This window comes from Argiope bruennichi, chromosome 1, assembly GCF_947563725.1.
Source record: "Argiope bruennichi chromosome 1, qqArgBrue1.1, whole genome shotgun sequence".
Taxonomy (NCBI): domain Eukaryota; kingdom Metazoa; phylum Arthropoda; class Arachnida; order Araneae; family Araneidae; genus Argiope; species Argiope bruennichi.
The window spans coordinates 55,772,484-55,788,729 of record NC_079151.1 but is presented as its reverse complement, the minus strand read 5'-3'; the positions used below and the strand labels follow the sequence as shown (position 1 = coordinate 55,788,729).

General features: G+C 25.6%; 1 protein-coding gene across 1 annotated transcript; it reads right to left on the bottom strand.

Moving 5' to 3' along the window:
- Positions 1-2,795: 2,795 nt before the first annotated feature.
- Positions 2,796-16,113, bottom strand: LOC129968443 (myosin-2 heavy chain, non muscle-like). Its single transcript, XM_056082309.1, has 11 exons — positions 16,064-16,113; positions 15,754-15,841; positions 14,233-14,343; positions 11,768-11,846; positions 11,305-11,419; positions 10,058-10,242; positions 9,728-9,862; positions 9,297-9,458; positions 8,110-8,268; positions 6,506-6,673; positions 2,796-3,254 (listed from the first exon to the last, which is right to left on the bottom strand). The coding sequence occupies exons 2-11, from the start codon at positions 15,837-15,839 to the stop codon at positions 3,078-3,080; spliced, it is 1,377 nt and encodes a 458-aa protein (XP_055938284.1). The 5' UTR covers positions 15,840-15,841; positions 16,064-16,113; the 3' UTR covers positions 2,796-3,077.
- Positions 16,114-16,246: the final 133 nt, after the last annotated feature.

Sequence of the window (16,246 nt, the reverse complement as noted above, 5' to 3'; positions counted from 1 at the left end):
CGAGGTACATATTGTTAATCTTTCAATGTATAACTTTCATTTCTCAGCTGGTAGTTTTTTTTAGTCCAAACTAGTGTTCGGATCATACTATTGTATAAGGAGGCGGTGCTTATCTACTCGCTTTGGCCATTAAAATATTTAATTCGAAATTCATTAATTTATTCATTGTTTATTTGCATTTAAACCAGAATATATAGTTGAATGAAAAGTTCTGAACATTTTCACAAGATGATATTCGCTTATATGTTCAATTTAGTATTGAGTTTGTACAATTTTTAGAACAGAAAAACTTCTTTGAGTAAAGAATTCGTCAATCAAAATGGATTTTTTTCCCTGCATTTTCGTTATTTATCTATTAAAATAATCAAAAACCCCAAATAACTCACTGATATGTAGTGTATAAATGGAGACGGAGAAACGGAGTATCCTGCTTCAGTTCTAAAAAACCAAATATGACAGGTGGCAAGCGAAGAAATGAGTATTCAGCCACTGCACTATTTATTCTTTATTAAGTCACAGCGGATTCTATTAATAATATAAAAATTTAACAGAATCGTGACGGGATTAAAAGAATCGAAAGGAACTCGGATTTTTGTTTACAATAATAATAAGTATATGTGTACTTAAATGCACTCCATTATCTTCCAAATATTTCAATAAGTATAAGAACAATATTGTTAAGTAAGGATAATAGTGTTCGTTACAGAATCAACAAATGATATCATAAATGAATATCTCTTCCTATAAAATCAAAATTACTAAATTATTTAAAACAATAAAATAAAATGAAATTTAAAGCTGCTTACCATTGGATGTCCGGTAGGTGAAGAACAATTTGCCTATAGTTAGCTCCTTACTTGCTGATAATAGTATCTTATCAGTCAGGGAGCGCTATTGTACTTCAGAGTTTATTATCATTTCGACTTTTTATCAGGAAAGAAATCTCATAAACGTATCGTAGAGAGCGTAAAATAAAGAATATTGAAATAAATAATATACTTTGATCACATATTAGTGTTTTTTTAAAGACAATATCACCTTTTAATATCAGTAATAAAGAGGAGTTTCCTCATGGAAAAAGATTAAAAAAAATTTCATAAATTGGGAAAAGTAATTTCTTTTGTTATTATTTAGAATTAGCTAAATACTTTCGGATATTTGTTGGCAACAGAAATATATTTCATTTATCACATATTGTATTAATAGGTTCCATGGTAATGAAATAATCAGAATGTTTGTCATCAAGGAAAAGTTTATAAAAGATATGAGTATCTAATTTTATGGCAATAATAAGTATTCAACTTCCATTCCATAGAAAATTTTTAAAAAAAATATTGTACATTTTTTTTCACATTTTTATAACATATTATTAAGAGTACCGATAACAATTGTAGCAAGAATATCGGTTTAAATAATAAAAATGGTGATAATAACAATATAAAACCCAGTAATAATCAAGAAATCAGAAAAGATAAAAATTTATGCCCAAATTTCTTTTTACATACTTCAGGTGTTTCAAAAAGAAAAACAGCATAAGGCATTAAATAAATAAATAATAAAATAAAAATAAAAATGGTATATAAGAAATGAAATAACAAGGGAAAAAAATCAAAGAAATCAAAATTAAGCTTATAAAGCATAGAGAAATGACACGAAAATCGGGTAAAAAATTCTGTTGATAAAATATTTTAAAATATATTGTTGTAAGAATGTAAATATTTTATGATACTCAAAATATAATTCTAATCTTTTTTTTTTTTTCATTTCAGAAGCTAATGATTTAATGCTAAAATACTGAAGAGATACTAATAAAAGGCCTGAAAACATGATACCGATAAAAGGCGGTGGTATCTAATGTTGAAATACCACTACTTTTTTTTGAACGAAAACAAAAATATATCTTTAGATGGAAAAAAAAATTAGAATATTTAGGAATTCATTTTTTTTTAAATAAAGAAAGACATTAAGTTATATAGAAAAGAAATAGATAATTTTTTATATTTCGTTTAAGACCCATTCATTATAGCTGGGTGTATGTGAAAACCGAATAATTTAAAAACGCAACATGCTATATGGATGAAATTTGGCGCGTAGTGTGTAGATTATATTTGAAAACGGGATCTGGTTTTTGAACCAAACCCTTCAACGAATATTCGTTTCTTATATGATTACGTTATTTTTTTTCTCTACACTACACTTCTTTTTCATTATTGACAAATTATTACTCACATTTAAGGAGAATATTACAAATAGTTTTATTTACCAAATGCAAGAATAACATTTATTTGCTATTCTTTTAAAGGAAAATTTTTGCATAGCAAATTAACATTTAATTATTTTGTTGATACCAACAGGATATTTCATGCAGGTTGCATAATGTTGCTATTGTTGAAATATGTGAAAAGGACAGAAAATCGAGGGCAAAACACTCACGTATTTCCATGTGCTCTATATTTATGAGAAATAAAAACAAAGGATGACAAAAAAAAAACTTTTATTACTTTAGACTATAGTATAGACTATAGTATAGACATTAAAATCCAGGCAACATTTTTCTTTATTATAACTATATATACTCTGTAAAACAGCGGCACATTGTTATTTTCAAAACATTACTACTTATAAAATACAAGATTGAAAGCATTACATTATAAGACAAATATTTATTTTAAGGATTATCAACAGTTTTAAATAAAATTTTAAACTGCTAAACTGACAAAATAATGAAATCAACTTTTGTAAAAAAAATTATTCATTCTTAGATGCTATTAAATATATCAATATTTTAACCAGTTTAAAACATCCAATTATTTCAAATAACATATTATAAAAATTATTTTAACAGCAAGTTTTCAAGAAGACATTTTAATAAACAGTATAACCTAATATTTTAAATTTGTTATCCATCAACAAAGCTATATATAAATTTGTTCAATAATAAAAAGCTCGTTTTACTTAAATGCATAACAATCCATAATGTTTTAAGAACAATGCTAACTCCTGTTTAATTCGAATACAAATATGTAACTATGAAAAACAATTAAGATCTTCCAAGATTCAATAACATTTTGATAAAGTTAATCTTCCATGCAGGTAAGAGCTTGTATACTTTGCGCCAGTTGACCCAGTTGTTTCCATCTTTCGCCTGCAAGACGGGTTGCTGCTTGACTGCTTTGAATAAATTCTTCCACTGAAATTTGCATTTCCTGAACTTTATGCTTTAAATTAAGAACTTCTTGATCTTTAGCTTGCAGCTACAAAATAAGGAAATTTCAGTGAATCAAAAATTTAAAATGGCACCATATTTACAAATTTTTGAAATCAGCGGAATTAAGACAACATTTTAAAATATTGCACAGTTTAAATGAAAAAGAAAAAAGGAATAAGAATACATGTAACGTTTATCTTTACTAGTAATATAGATAAAAGTGTGTGTAGCGCTCTACAGGCCAGATCGTTTGATTTAAAGCTACACAATTTGGCATATATATATATATATATATATTGATGGGTGGGAATGTGTACTTCAGGATGATTAAAAAAATTAATTAATTAAAAATAAGCAAAATTTCTATGATAACTTCCAAAAATGTATTTGCACAAAAATAAAGTTTACGCCATTTCAAAATTAAAGAAACTGTCTTTTTAATGATATCTATTTAATAGTTGTACGAATTTTTCCTGAATTCTGTCTGCTTTCTAAAAGTATTTCTTTCCGTAACTTCCGACAATGTTCCGACACCGTTGTTCAGAAATTTAAACCGTTCTCACTGTTTCGTCACTTATTTAAACACGAGATTTCCTTCCATTGTTGGAAACTAAGGAAGAAGGATACTGTGTAAATGAATGTGCAAAATGAATTTTAAAGAATGGAAGTTACAATGTCATGAAATTTTAAAGATAGATAGATGAACCGGATATTTACATTCTTGATAGCGCTATGATTTTATGGGATTATTTCATTATAAATATTTATGTACATAATAAATAATATTTAAATAAGGCCATTAAAATAACATGGCGTTAATATCAGACAATTTGGCGGAACCATGGGCATGAAATTACACTAAACGATTTATTTGAAATCAAATATTACTAATATTCTCGACGAACCAACTGGTCACCTAAGGCGATTAGTTACTAATGAAGAAGAATGTATATGTATGTATGTTAGCGCTGCACATGACAAGCTATTTGATTTATAGCTGTGGAATTTGGGATAGATATACGTTGAAGGGTGAAAATGTACACTTTGGAGCTTTTTTTCGGCAGGGGGGGATTTTTAAATTTTAATGAATTAACCCTTTCTAGGGCCGTGAGAAGTATACTTCCCACCAAATTTATCAATCTTTGTATGAATTTATGTAGGTTAGCATAAGTTCTGACACATTTTTTTAGAAAGACAGAAACTTAGATGCTTCAGTTCTTTATTTTACACAAAATTATGTGTTTGATACTTAATTATTAATTAATTAATCAAATTAAATTTATCTAATAAGCTAAATGAATCCCTTTTCTTATTCTAATTTCAAGCCTAAAAATATTTTAACATAATATGACGAGAAAAAAATGGCCCTTTAAAGGGTTAAAAAAAAAAAAGCAAGATTTTGGCGTTTTCCTGCAATAATTCCTTAGAACATAATTACATAAAATTGATTTTTACACAATTCATATATATTTTAATATTCATATAAATCTAATATTAAAAAAAATTATGTCTTTATTTAAAAGTCGTATCTGTAATTCATTGTTGATCAAATTGTTTTTATTTTTCCGTCAAATGTCAAATCACGTGGATCCCATTCATTATTGAAATCTAAAGAGAAATGATTCTGCTTAATGTCAATGTAATTTACATGAAGAATAAGAAAGAAAAATTACAATACCATGAAAGTTAGATATTCTGGAAAGTTACGTTTTTAACTGCTGTATGTTATAGAAGTTAACTCTATTAGGATGATTCATATGCAAAATAAATAGAAAAATGATAAGGTTATAAAAGTTACGTGACTTTGATGTCTGTCACAATTTGATAAAAATATTTCTTGGGAGGGGTGATTCCGAACATCAAGCTATACATCTTATAACTTGAAAACAGCCATTCTTGTATATATATATAAATTTATTTCGTGTATCTCGGAAACGGCTGTAGTAATTTGAATCAAATTTTATATTTAGATAAGGTTTTGTCTTTTAAGTTTATCCATGCAGGTTCTTTCCTGCAATATCGTGATTTTACACATACATACACACAAAAAAAAACCCTTTTTTACATCTAATTATTGGAATTAGTATATTCGACTTCCGCTTCGAAATGTGAGCAGTACAATGTAGTGAAAGTTTATAAGCCAGTTAACAGCTACGCTACAAGAGCAATTGCTTTTGTATTGTGGTCATGTTACTGGGCTGCGAACCACAAGGTCCCAGGTTCTATCCTCGCTCATACCAATTCGCTACAGCAGTATAGTAGTCAGAACAACATAAATAACGCGTATGTTGCAAGTCCTTCGTTCGAGTCACGCTTTTTATTTTATCTTTTAAGCATCTTTCCTGAATAAAACGATACATAACGAAACATAAATCCTAATTTTAGACACAAAAAACATTTTTTTATAACTAACTCTTACAGCCTTTTTCTATCTTCTCTCATGCTGACAATAGCATCTTTTCGGACGCCATTTCACCATAGTAAAACTGAGTGTAAGTTCAAAAATATAAGTCATGATAGATAAATTGTAAAACGAATTCTGTAATATAGCAGATTGTTTCGAATAACATGTTAAACTAATTAGTTAACTTAAGTTGCACTTAAGTGTATTTATGATTTTTTTTATTTAAATGAGCAGTTCATATGCAGTTAAATTGAAAAATGCTCATAAGTAATTTGTAAGTGCTTCGTATCTAAATATCTCCCCCCCCCCAAAAAAAAAAAACAATTTTACAAAAAAAAAAAAAAAAAAAATTACTGTCGAGCGAAACTTGGTTTTTTAAATATTAAGGAGATTTAATTGAAAGAAAACACGATCAATTTCCCCATTGAAGCAGCTAGTCGCTGGAACCGGAAATGTATATAAAATGATGTTTGCCATAAATATAAGCATGAATAAGATCAAGTGATTAAAACATGAGTATCTAATGTGAGAATATTGCCACATTCAAAATTCCAATCTCATCAAAATATTTCGAACAGGTTAATTTTTTTATGACCACCCTGGATTTAAATTAATTATAAAATCATAGATATTTATCATTTCTAATAAAAGTTTTACATAATATCAACAATTTTATTTCATTTATTCTTTGCCACACCAAAGGCAAATTTTCCGAAAAACATAAAATACATATTGTTTTGTATCACAAGGAGTTAACTTAAAATAGTTTGAATAATTTTGAATCACAAACATATCACGCCGGATTTGCATTCCTAATATTGATAAAAATAAACAATGTGATGAATTGCTTTTAAAATATTTTTTAAAAATATAAATGATGCTGTGCAGATAACCTGTTGCTTAAAATGAAGAACTTCATCTTTAAGGTAAGTGTTATCTCTTGTAAGAACTATATTTTCAGTCTTCAGCATCTTCATATTTTCTTCTCTCTGATCAAAACGTTGTTGAAGGTGAAAACTCTTTTCTTCTTCTCGACCCTTGAAACGCTTTTCATCCGCAAGCTTAAAAAAAAAAAAAAAAAAAAAAAAAAAAAAAAAAATTAAATAAATAAAAATAAAAAAAACTACAGCTTTTCACAAAATAACTGATTTAAAAATTTGCTGCAATATGCAATTTACACATAATTAAAATTTTCTTGCATAGAGGAAATTCCAAATTTTTTGTCATAATGGTTGGCAATATAAATAAATTAATATCAAAAATATAAAAGCGTTAATATTAAATACGAAACATTTATTTGCTATTAATTATGTACTCATTATGTAAAATAGGGGGGAAATGACAATTTTTCAACAAGCCACAAAAAATAAGATCTTTGGTATGTCATTTCAATTTTGAATAATACAAATAGTATATGAATTTTAAGTTAAGTATGAGATATAATCAACAGTGAATGTAGAAGAATGGGATAAAAATGATTCTTATTATTAAGATTAAAAATAAGCTACATGATAATTGCTGATGAAATGCTAATTTTATATTCGTATGAGTCATATAACAACCAATTCTGTTTATATGAGTCAAATTTTGAAGAATGTATATAAAATAAAATATTAATAGACTCATCTCCAAATAATGTTTGACCGTTTCTGAAATAGTATTATAATCAAATGACTCAATGAAAAGAGGCTATATTTCTTTATATTTGGGTATTTTTGATTGAATGAACAGAAACATGGTGCTAGACCGTAATTTTTTGCCACTCGTGATTTAGTTTATTACTATCTTTATACCGTCTTGCATCTACAACATATACACAAATTTGTCATTTGTTAAATTTTGTTGACACCTATCTACTTTTTAATGGAAATGTAGAGTTAATCTGATTTCCATTATTTGATTAATTCACTTTGAAATGTTGGCTTATTTAATCAAACAGGAAGTACTTTTATTCATTAATTATAAAAAAAAATGTTACATAAATCATGTTTTGATCGACAAACCTGAGTGCCACTTATGCATTGTGATTTTTTTAAGAATAAAGAAACTGAATATCATCAAAAAATGACATTTTTAATTATAAAACAGTAAGTTGAGCACAATAAATGTTGACTAGAAGTTTTCAAACCAAATACAAATATATAATACACATTTAAAACAACTGATATTATTAAAACAAGGTCAAGGTTGCAGATATATATTCCTATGTCATTTTTTAAGGAATCAAATGATAATTAAAATACCATAAAGCAGAAAATTAAAAAAATGTCTATATTTAAAAATTGAAATTTAATATTCAATCATTTAAAATATAATAGCACATATTTATCATTTATTTTCTAAATTACTGAATCACAACAATAGCAGCAAAAAATATATATAAACAGATTTCCAAATCTTGAATTATATTATAAATATATATATTTAATCACTTATTTAAAATTTTAAATATTATTAGATAAATAAAATATATAAGCTTATCAAATTGAATTCAAACCTGATGAGCCAATGAATAAGAATGGTCCTTTTCTTCTTTCAGAAGTTGATTTAAATGTTCTATTTCGTCTTTTAGAGATTGTTCTCGTCCTTTTGTTTCTGATGCTTCAAGGATAGTATTCAAATGAACTTGCTCTAAGGATGCAAGCTTACTTTGTTCCTAATTCATAGAAAAAAAATTATATAACTTTAATAGGATTGAAATAATCTAAGTAAATATTTTTCGAAATTATTAATCTGCGCTTTTAGATTTTTTTTATATGGAATATTACTTAAACTGCACTTCTTAAACATAGAATGAAAGGAGGAAAATAAAGAAGAGATACAAGGAAAAAATATTTATTAATGAGAAAATTCATAAGAAAAATTTTTAATGCTCTTCTAGTAGTATTTATAGTATCTTTTGCTCAAAGAATGATTTTTCTAGATTTTGGATTTTCAAATAAATTAATTTAATTAATTTGCTCAAATAAGAAGCAATTTATTTAGATATTTATATTTCATTTGGATATGCCTAAATATACCAATTTCAGTGGAACTAAGTAACAAATGATCGTTCAATGAACTAACACTTTAACTATTTTTCAAAATTTATCTCATTTTCCAGATAACTTAGATATAAAATTATTTTTCAATTTACAGCATGGAATGATAATGTAAGTGCAAGGTTTTAAATAAATATTAACAGCTCTAACTGTACAAAATTCACAACAATTTCGCTATATCTTTATGGAGTAGTGTGGCATTCAGAATATTGAGCATCATTGTGCGGATATTGGGCAATGTCTTATCTTAATATGCAAATAATTATGTAATTGCCTAATAAATCTCAATAATCAAAAATCAAATCGAAGGGGTGAGGATCATAGTAAAACACTCATAGTTTCCTTATGTCATATAATCTGTATGAAGGAAGAATGTTGCAAATTACTTATTGAATGATTCCAAAAGAACTTTTTGATAATTAGATATTATTGGGAAAATAAAGCAATATTTATATATTCAAAGGCTTTTTTTAAATTTATCTTACCAATATTTGATAGCAATATCAAAAAAATTAAACATTTCTGAAAATAATGCTTCTTTTAGATTTTTTATATGGAATATTGTATTCTTAAACAGTTTGTACCCGATTTTGAACTAAAATAACATGTCGTATAAAGAAAAGCATTCAAAGCGTTTTCTTACTTCTCTTAATTGTGCTTTAGCTTCCGCTAATTCCGATTCAATATCAGAATGTCTCTTTATAAGTTCCAAGTTATCTTGAGACAACCGCTCTCGAAGCAAGTGTTCATGATCACGCGATCGTTTTAATGTTTCAATCTCTTCATATAACTCCTCGATTTTAGTCTGAAAATAAAACCACATGATTAAGCATAATTATCAACTGTGAAGTAACCAACTTTTTAAAGTTATTCAACAATCTAATGGGAAACAATTTAATTATTTTAGCATTGCACTGTTGGAATTGTGAACAGACAGAAACTATATAAATATTTATTTCCCAAAAGAAATCTAGCATGCAAGCACAGATTTTTGAAGTGTTTGTTATGGAAGAAATATCGAAAAAAAAAAAAAGTATTCATCAAAAGTATAATAGAGATATAATAAAATTTCACCTTAAGTTCTTTTAAAGCTCCATTACTTTCTGTGGAAGATTTAGCTTCAATAATCATTTTAGCTTCAAACAAATTTTTTTGGAGTTTTTCTTTAGTTTCCATAAGCTCTTGAAGAATTTCTTTATCATGAAGTTGCTAAAAAATAGAAATATATTATTCATTCAAATATATTTTACATTTTTACCGTTATTGTATGTTAGACTTCTAGCAATGTCTATTTTTAAAAAAAGAAAGCAGAAAAATACTTTTAAATCACTTAATGTAATACAAGGTGTTATTTAGTTCAAATAGTAATTATTTCATTCAGAACACACAGAAAATTATAAATACTTCTCTTTCAGTTTGTTGAATTTTAATTTCAAGGTTATCATAATCTTCTTGTAAAGCCTGGTGTTCTTGATTAACTTCTTGAAGAGATGCTTCAATTTTAATGTTTGATTCATGCAATGAATCTCTTTCTTTTTGCAATGAGACCAAATCTTCAAGAAGTTTGCATTTCTCTTTCCTAAATCTTTCTGCATAAAATAAGAGGAAAAATGAATATTTTATGTCATGATAAGATATTATGAAAGGATTCAAAGATATTGATAAAATTTAATTTTAAATTTGTAGACAAATTTGAAGTTAAGTAAGCAAAATGGGAAGTATCAACCTAGAAACAGATTTGAGTATCAGTGATCTTTTTTGCTTTGAATTTAAAATGTACAATCTTTAATTGCAAAAATTTGTGAAAAAAGTTGAAAGTATTAAATATGAGATAGTATTAGTCTCAGAACTGAAAATCAGGGAACAAGGGAAAATTCTAATGAAATTTTTTAATTCATTAAAATACTGCATTTAAAATTTCATATAATTAGTTTCACATAATGGTAGATTTTATTTATTCATGGATTTTTATGGATTTGTAACTGCTATCTCAAAATCCATAAAAATTTATTTTTTGCTTTTTTTAAGATATTAACAAAATACAAAAAAGATAAAAATAAAATGAGTGGATGTTGTTAATAATATATGAAGTGAATGGCACATTTTTCTGAAATACTATTAAGTACAAAAATAACATTTTTATTTCTACATATCTGTGATATATGCAGCTAAGCAAACTTAAGTAATTAAGTTTGTTTTAACTGAGTCCAAATTATCTGGCAGTGATTCCATGTCTGATATAGGTTGTGATATGTAGGTCATTTTGTGATATAGCTTTTCAATATTGTAACTTATTTTCATACAAAAAATTTTGAGGATATTCCAACTAAAACTGTTGGCAACTTTTTTCTGTAACAACTAAACTGGCTGCCTAAAATAGTAGAAAAAAAAAGGAAGGAATGGCAATGCATAACATCATAATAATAATTTAATTGTCTAAGAGATGGCCCTTTCCTGAGTAATTGAAAGCATTTTTAAATCTAATTTTTGTCAAGATATTTCAAAAATATTTAAAAATATATGAAGTATTCTTCACATGGTAAAAGATCTTTCACATAAATTTATGTAGTGTTTATAAAAGTAAATAAAAACATAAAGCACACTTATTTAAAATGATTAATAAATGTTTCATTAAATAAGCAGTAACATACCTTCTAATTCTTCAAAATTTTTTTGACTTCTATCCTTTTCAGATCTTAATAAATCAATAGTGGTTTGTTTTCGTTTAATTTCTATCTTCATATTCTTAATTTCATTATGAGAATCCTGTTTTAAAAGAAAATTATCTTCATATGACTTACTTTATACTGAATGAATATTAATCAAGGAAAAGTTAATAAATAATTATTGCAATGATAGTGAATGTAATTTACATGATAATTATGATGTAATTCAATAATTAATTAATGTGTAATGTAATTTAAATGATAGGCTACTAGAAAATTAGAACATATTAAACATTTCATTTAAAGCAAAGAATTATATAACATATCCAACCATAATATATACTCATATAATGCTAAAAAGATAAGTACTTTTTTTCTAAAGTTTTATTTTAGATATGAAGCTTAAGGAAACTAGATAAATAATGAAAAATTAAATAGCAATACTTACTGTAAGTTTCTTAACCATTCTTTCACCTTCAGCAACCATGGATGGATGTTGTTTGCTGTTTTCTTGCAAATATGTTCTTTTGATAATAATTAAGGTTAACTACTACTTTCTTAAAATTTTGCACATAAATTTAGCTTTTATATATTAGGATTAATTTTTATAAAAAAAATACCATCTGGAAAAAGTTAGAAAGATCTAAAATTTGCAGTTTAAAGACAAAACCAATTCAACAAGAGAATACACTGAATAGTGAATAAAAATAACATTAAGTACAAAACAAAATAATTTTGCACATAAAATTTTGTGGAAAATCTTTTTCTAGTTGTTTATACTTTTTGACATTTTTTTAAAAAAGGAAATTTTGATTAATGAAAATTAGAAAGGCTGTGAGTAATATTCACATATTAATATTCTAAGATTATATAAATTAAAAATTTTTCAACAATTAAACAAAATGAGTGTAAGAAACTTTTTAAATAATTAAAAAGAACTTTAAAGGTGTAAGTATCTATATGAGTGCTTCATTTTATCTTGTCAAGCAATTTTTTTTAAAAGTTTGTAATGAATATATTTATAAATGAGAATTTAAAAAAAAAAAGGAATTTTAATAAAATAGTGCAATAGTAAAAATGTTTATGAGAAATTTTATAATTTTAAAATAATGCTTATATTAAATTTAATAAAACTGTAACTTTCTCTAATACATAGTTTTTTTAGTATAAATAAGAGAACAACAACAGACAGATGGTTGATTTCTTAGAAATTCTACTATTGAAATCGTATTACTCATATCCACTTAACATATCTACACAAAGATTATGAGGGAAAAGAACACAGACAGTAAAGTATAATTATATAAAAGGTTGATTATTAGAAATCAGATTTTGATTTAACTTAGTATGATTTCACAAAACATTGATTAAAAGTTTATAATACCATATGTCTCCTCCTTTATAAACATACCACAGTATCAAACTTTTTAATAACACAAATTTATGAACATTTAGAATTAGAATAGTTTACTTTATTTTTGATTTATTTAAAAAAAATGCATTTTTTTTGCCAAGAAATATGTATTAAAAGAACATATATTATTAGTATACTGATATAGGTGTCCAAGTCAAAACAAGATGTGCTATGTTCTTTTGTTTCATTATAGCACCTTTACAGTAGAAAAAATGCACATTAATATAAGTGCAACATATATAATGTAATGGTGATATATTAATGTGTAATTCTTTGCTCTAAGATGGCATTTAAAAGTAAAAACTAAAAATACAGTTTTCATTTAACGTTATCACTTTTAGCTGCATATCCATGATATGTGATACATCTACTTTGCATACAGAAGAGTCTGGAATTCAAATTAAATTTATTTTTACTTCTTTATTAGTTTAGATAAACTGAGAAAGTTTTGCTGGTTTGTCTTCAATATAAACTCATTAAGGATTCTCAATCAGTAAAATAGACTCAATACTGTATTTCATCTATGTGTTATTTCTTCTAACTTCACTCCATTTTTGCAGCTATTCAAACATTTTTCTTTTCTTTTCTTTCTTTCTTTTTATTTATTTATTTATTTATTTTTTTTTTTTTGCTCTTTCTTTAACAAGTGTCATAGGTAGAACTTGAAAGGCATTTTAAGAAATATAACATTCAGGGTATAAGAAATTAAGAGAGAATACCAAAAGAAAATAGAATAAGAGATGTATTAGAATTCTGGAATCTAGCCTCTCCCTTCTTTCAAAATGAGAAATTACTATTAATATTTATGCAATATGTTCCAAATATGTATATATGTTGATCAAAAAATAAAATCAAATAACAAAGTTTTATAAGTTAATTAATGAATGCAAAAGAAAAACATTATAAGTTATTGAAAGAGTTGGAAATATTAGCCATTATTATCCAGGCTGGCTTAAAAAGTCAACAAAATTCAAAAGTTGATATAGATATTGATTACTACTAAGGCTGCTTCTGTTTGTTGATTATAGCTGTTTCTCAGCAATAAATATTATACTTGAAATGTCCATGAAGAAAAATACATATAAAAATGATATTTGAAGAACATGGGGGAAAAATTCTGCTTATTTACTCAAATTAAATCAAGGTCAGTCCTCATCTTTTGATTAATTTCATAATAATCAAATTTAATTATTTCATTTGTGTAATATACTGTAATGCATTAAGTTGACAAAATCAGTAAACAAATTTTAGAAAACTAACAAAATTCTACTGCCATATTAATCAATTTATGTAGCTTTAATGTATTTAATTGTTAATATTATATTTCTTCAAAGTATATGAATGCAGACATTTCTCATATATTTCTTTTATGTTGGCTTAAGAAATAAAAATAAAATCCTCACATGAAAAAAACACACAGATAAATATATCCTCACATGAAAAAAACACACAGATAAATATACACATTAAATACATAAATTGAAAAAAAAAAAGGATATAAATAGGCAACTTCATTTTCTAAAACAAATATTTGCTGTTGCAAATTTTCAATATATTCAGCTTGTGATTCCACCACACAGTCTGAATCCAATGCACAGTGAGGCTTATTTCTGAAAGAAAAATATCAATAAATGAAGCATTTTGCATGGGAGGTGTTTTATTCATTAAAATGATATTCCAAGTTTGTTAACATATGGATTTTGATTTATTAATTATCATTGTATTAATACTTAGGGATTAAGTTAAGAACATCACAAATCTGCTTAGCTACAAAAATATAAAAAATATGTTGTTTTTATTAGAGCATGAATTTAAGTAAAACATACCCATGATTTTGATAAAGCAAATTTGTATGTAAAAGTCTTTTTTTTTAAATTTTTTTACAGACATTTAAATTTCTTTCATTTATAGCCAACTAAGATTATTAAGTTCACATCTTAACTTTCAAGTCACAATTTTAATTAAAAATACATAAGAAATTTGTCTATTCAAATGAGTTTTAAATAAATATTTTTAAATAATTGCTTCTTAAAAGTTAGAAGCACTGAAAACTCAAATTTACATAAATCATTTTGCAGACTGTTTCTTATCAGGACATTTTATGCATGATACATTTACAATTTGATGACAAGAAAGTAAATGATAAAACAGTATGACATTTAATAAATTTGAGAATCTTAATATAGTGTAATTTGCAGTCTCACAAGAATAGTAACTAGAAATATGAACATCTGTGAGCCAAGGAAACACAAATAGTATTAGAAAATATCTACATACCATCAAAGAGTAGATCAATAAAGTATTGTTTTATGAAATAGCTATCTGAACAAAACTTGATTACATTTATTATATAATGGTACTTGTGTATCAACCGCAGGTAATTGGTAAACTTTTGGCTGAATCATGTTACTGGTGAACACAACTAATATAATAAATGACTTCTACGGTGAATAATTTTTGAAATACATAATACCTATATACTTAATATAGGTATTGAGTGTGTGGTTAATACACAAGTACTGATATATTTCTGATCCTTTATGCACACACAATAATAGTTTTGTATCCAAACTTCACTATCAATTCTTTGTATGATAATTGGTAATTAAATATTAACCACATGCCATTGGCAAAACAGTCAAATTTTGGTTATGAAAGAATGTATTAATGCAAGATCTTTATTATCATATGATTGATAAATACCAAAATAAATAAATATTTAGAGACAAATAAATAAAAATTATTGTGGTTGAAATCTATTTTCATATATCTTTTGAATTAGTCGCCATTGTTGTAATACAGACAAGAAAGTGAGGTAGTTCTTCAAGCAACCATATGCATAATGTTGATATTATTACCTGTCTTGATTTTTGATTTTGGTTACTTGATATCCTTGATGCAAAGGGGGCACATCAAAGTATATTTCAACTATTATTGTTAGAATATAAAGCAATACATTCCAAAATGAATACAATTAAAACAATACAAGGAAATTAAAAAATAATTGATCAAAAACTTACTTATCATCCCCTTGACTAAGTTTCATATTGAATTGCTTGATTGGTTGTGTTTTCTTATTACCTTTACAAATAGATGCTTTTTTCATTGCTAGGAAATAAATCAATTTTCTTTAATCATTGCACTACCATTATTGTGACATAATTAATTCTTACAGTCGCAGACTTTCATAAAAATATAAAATAGTCACAGAGTTTTAAATCAATAATAAGGTTTATTTGTTGAAACTGTAAAATTAGAGCTAAAGAAATATTTTTTTTGTAAAGATTAGATTAAAACAATTGAAAATGAATAAAAGGTATACAAGCATACTATCGCCTGCTCTCCATCTGTCATTTTTAAAGCTGTTGCCACAACAAAGATATCCGTTGCTAAGGAGAAAAAGTTGTAGTAGATTTTATAAAAACAAATAAAGCCCCATAATTAATAGAATTTTTCTAATAATTTTATAAACTTATTTAACATTTTATGAGTATAAACGAGATTAAGATAATA

What these genes read in the sequence shown, in the direction of transcription:
- LOC129968443 (XM_056082309.1), bottom strand. Translation starts at nt 15,839, where the DNA reads ATGAAAAAAGCATCTATTTGTAAAGGTAATAAGAAAACACAACCAATC. An exon ending in GAATGGTTAAGAAACTTACA is followed by an intron (nt 11,420 to 11,767) that starts GTAAGTATTGCT and finishes CTTTTAAAACAG; the next exon opens with GATTCTCATAATGAAATTAA. An exon ending in TTCAACAAACTGAAAGAGAA is followed by an intron (nt 9,863 to 10,057) that starts GTATTTATAATT and finishes TCTATTTTTTAG; the next exon opens with CAACTTCATGATAAAGAAAT.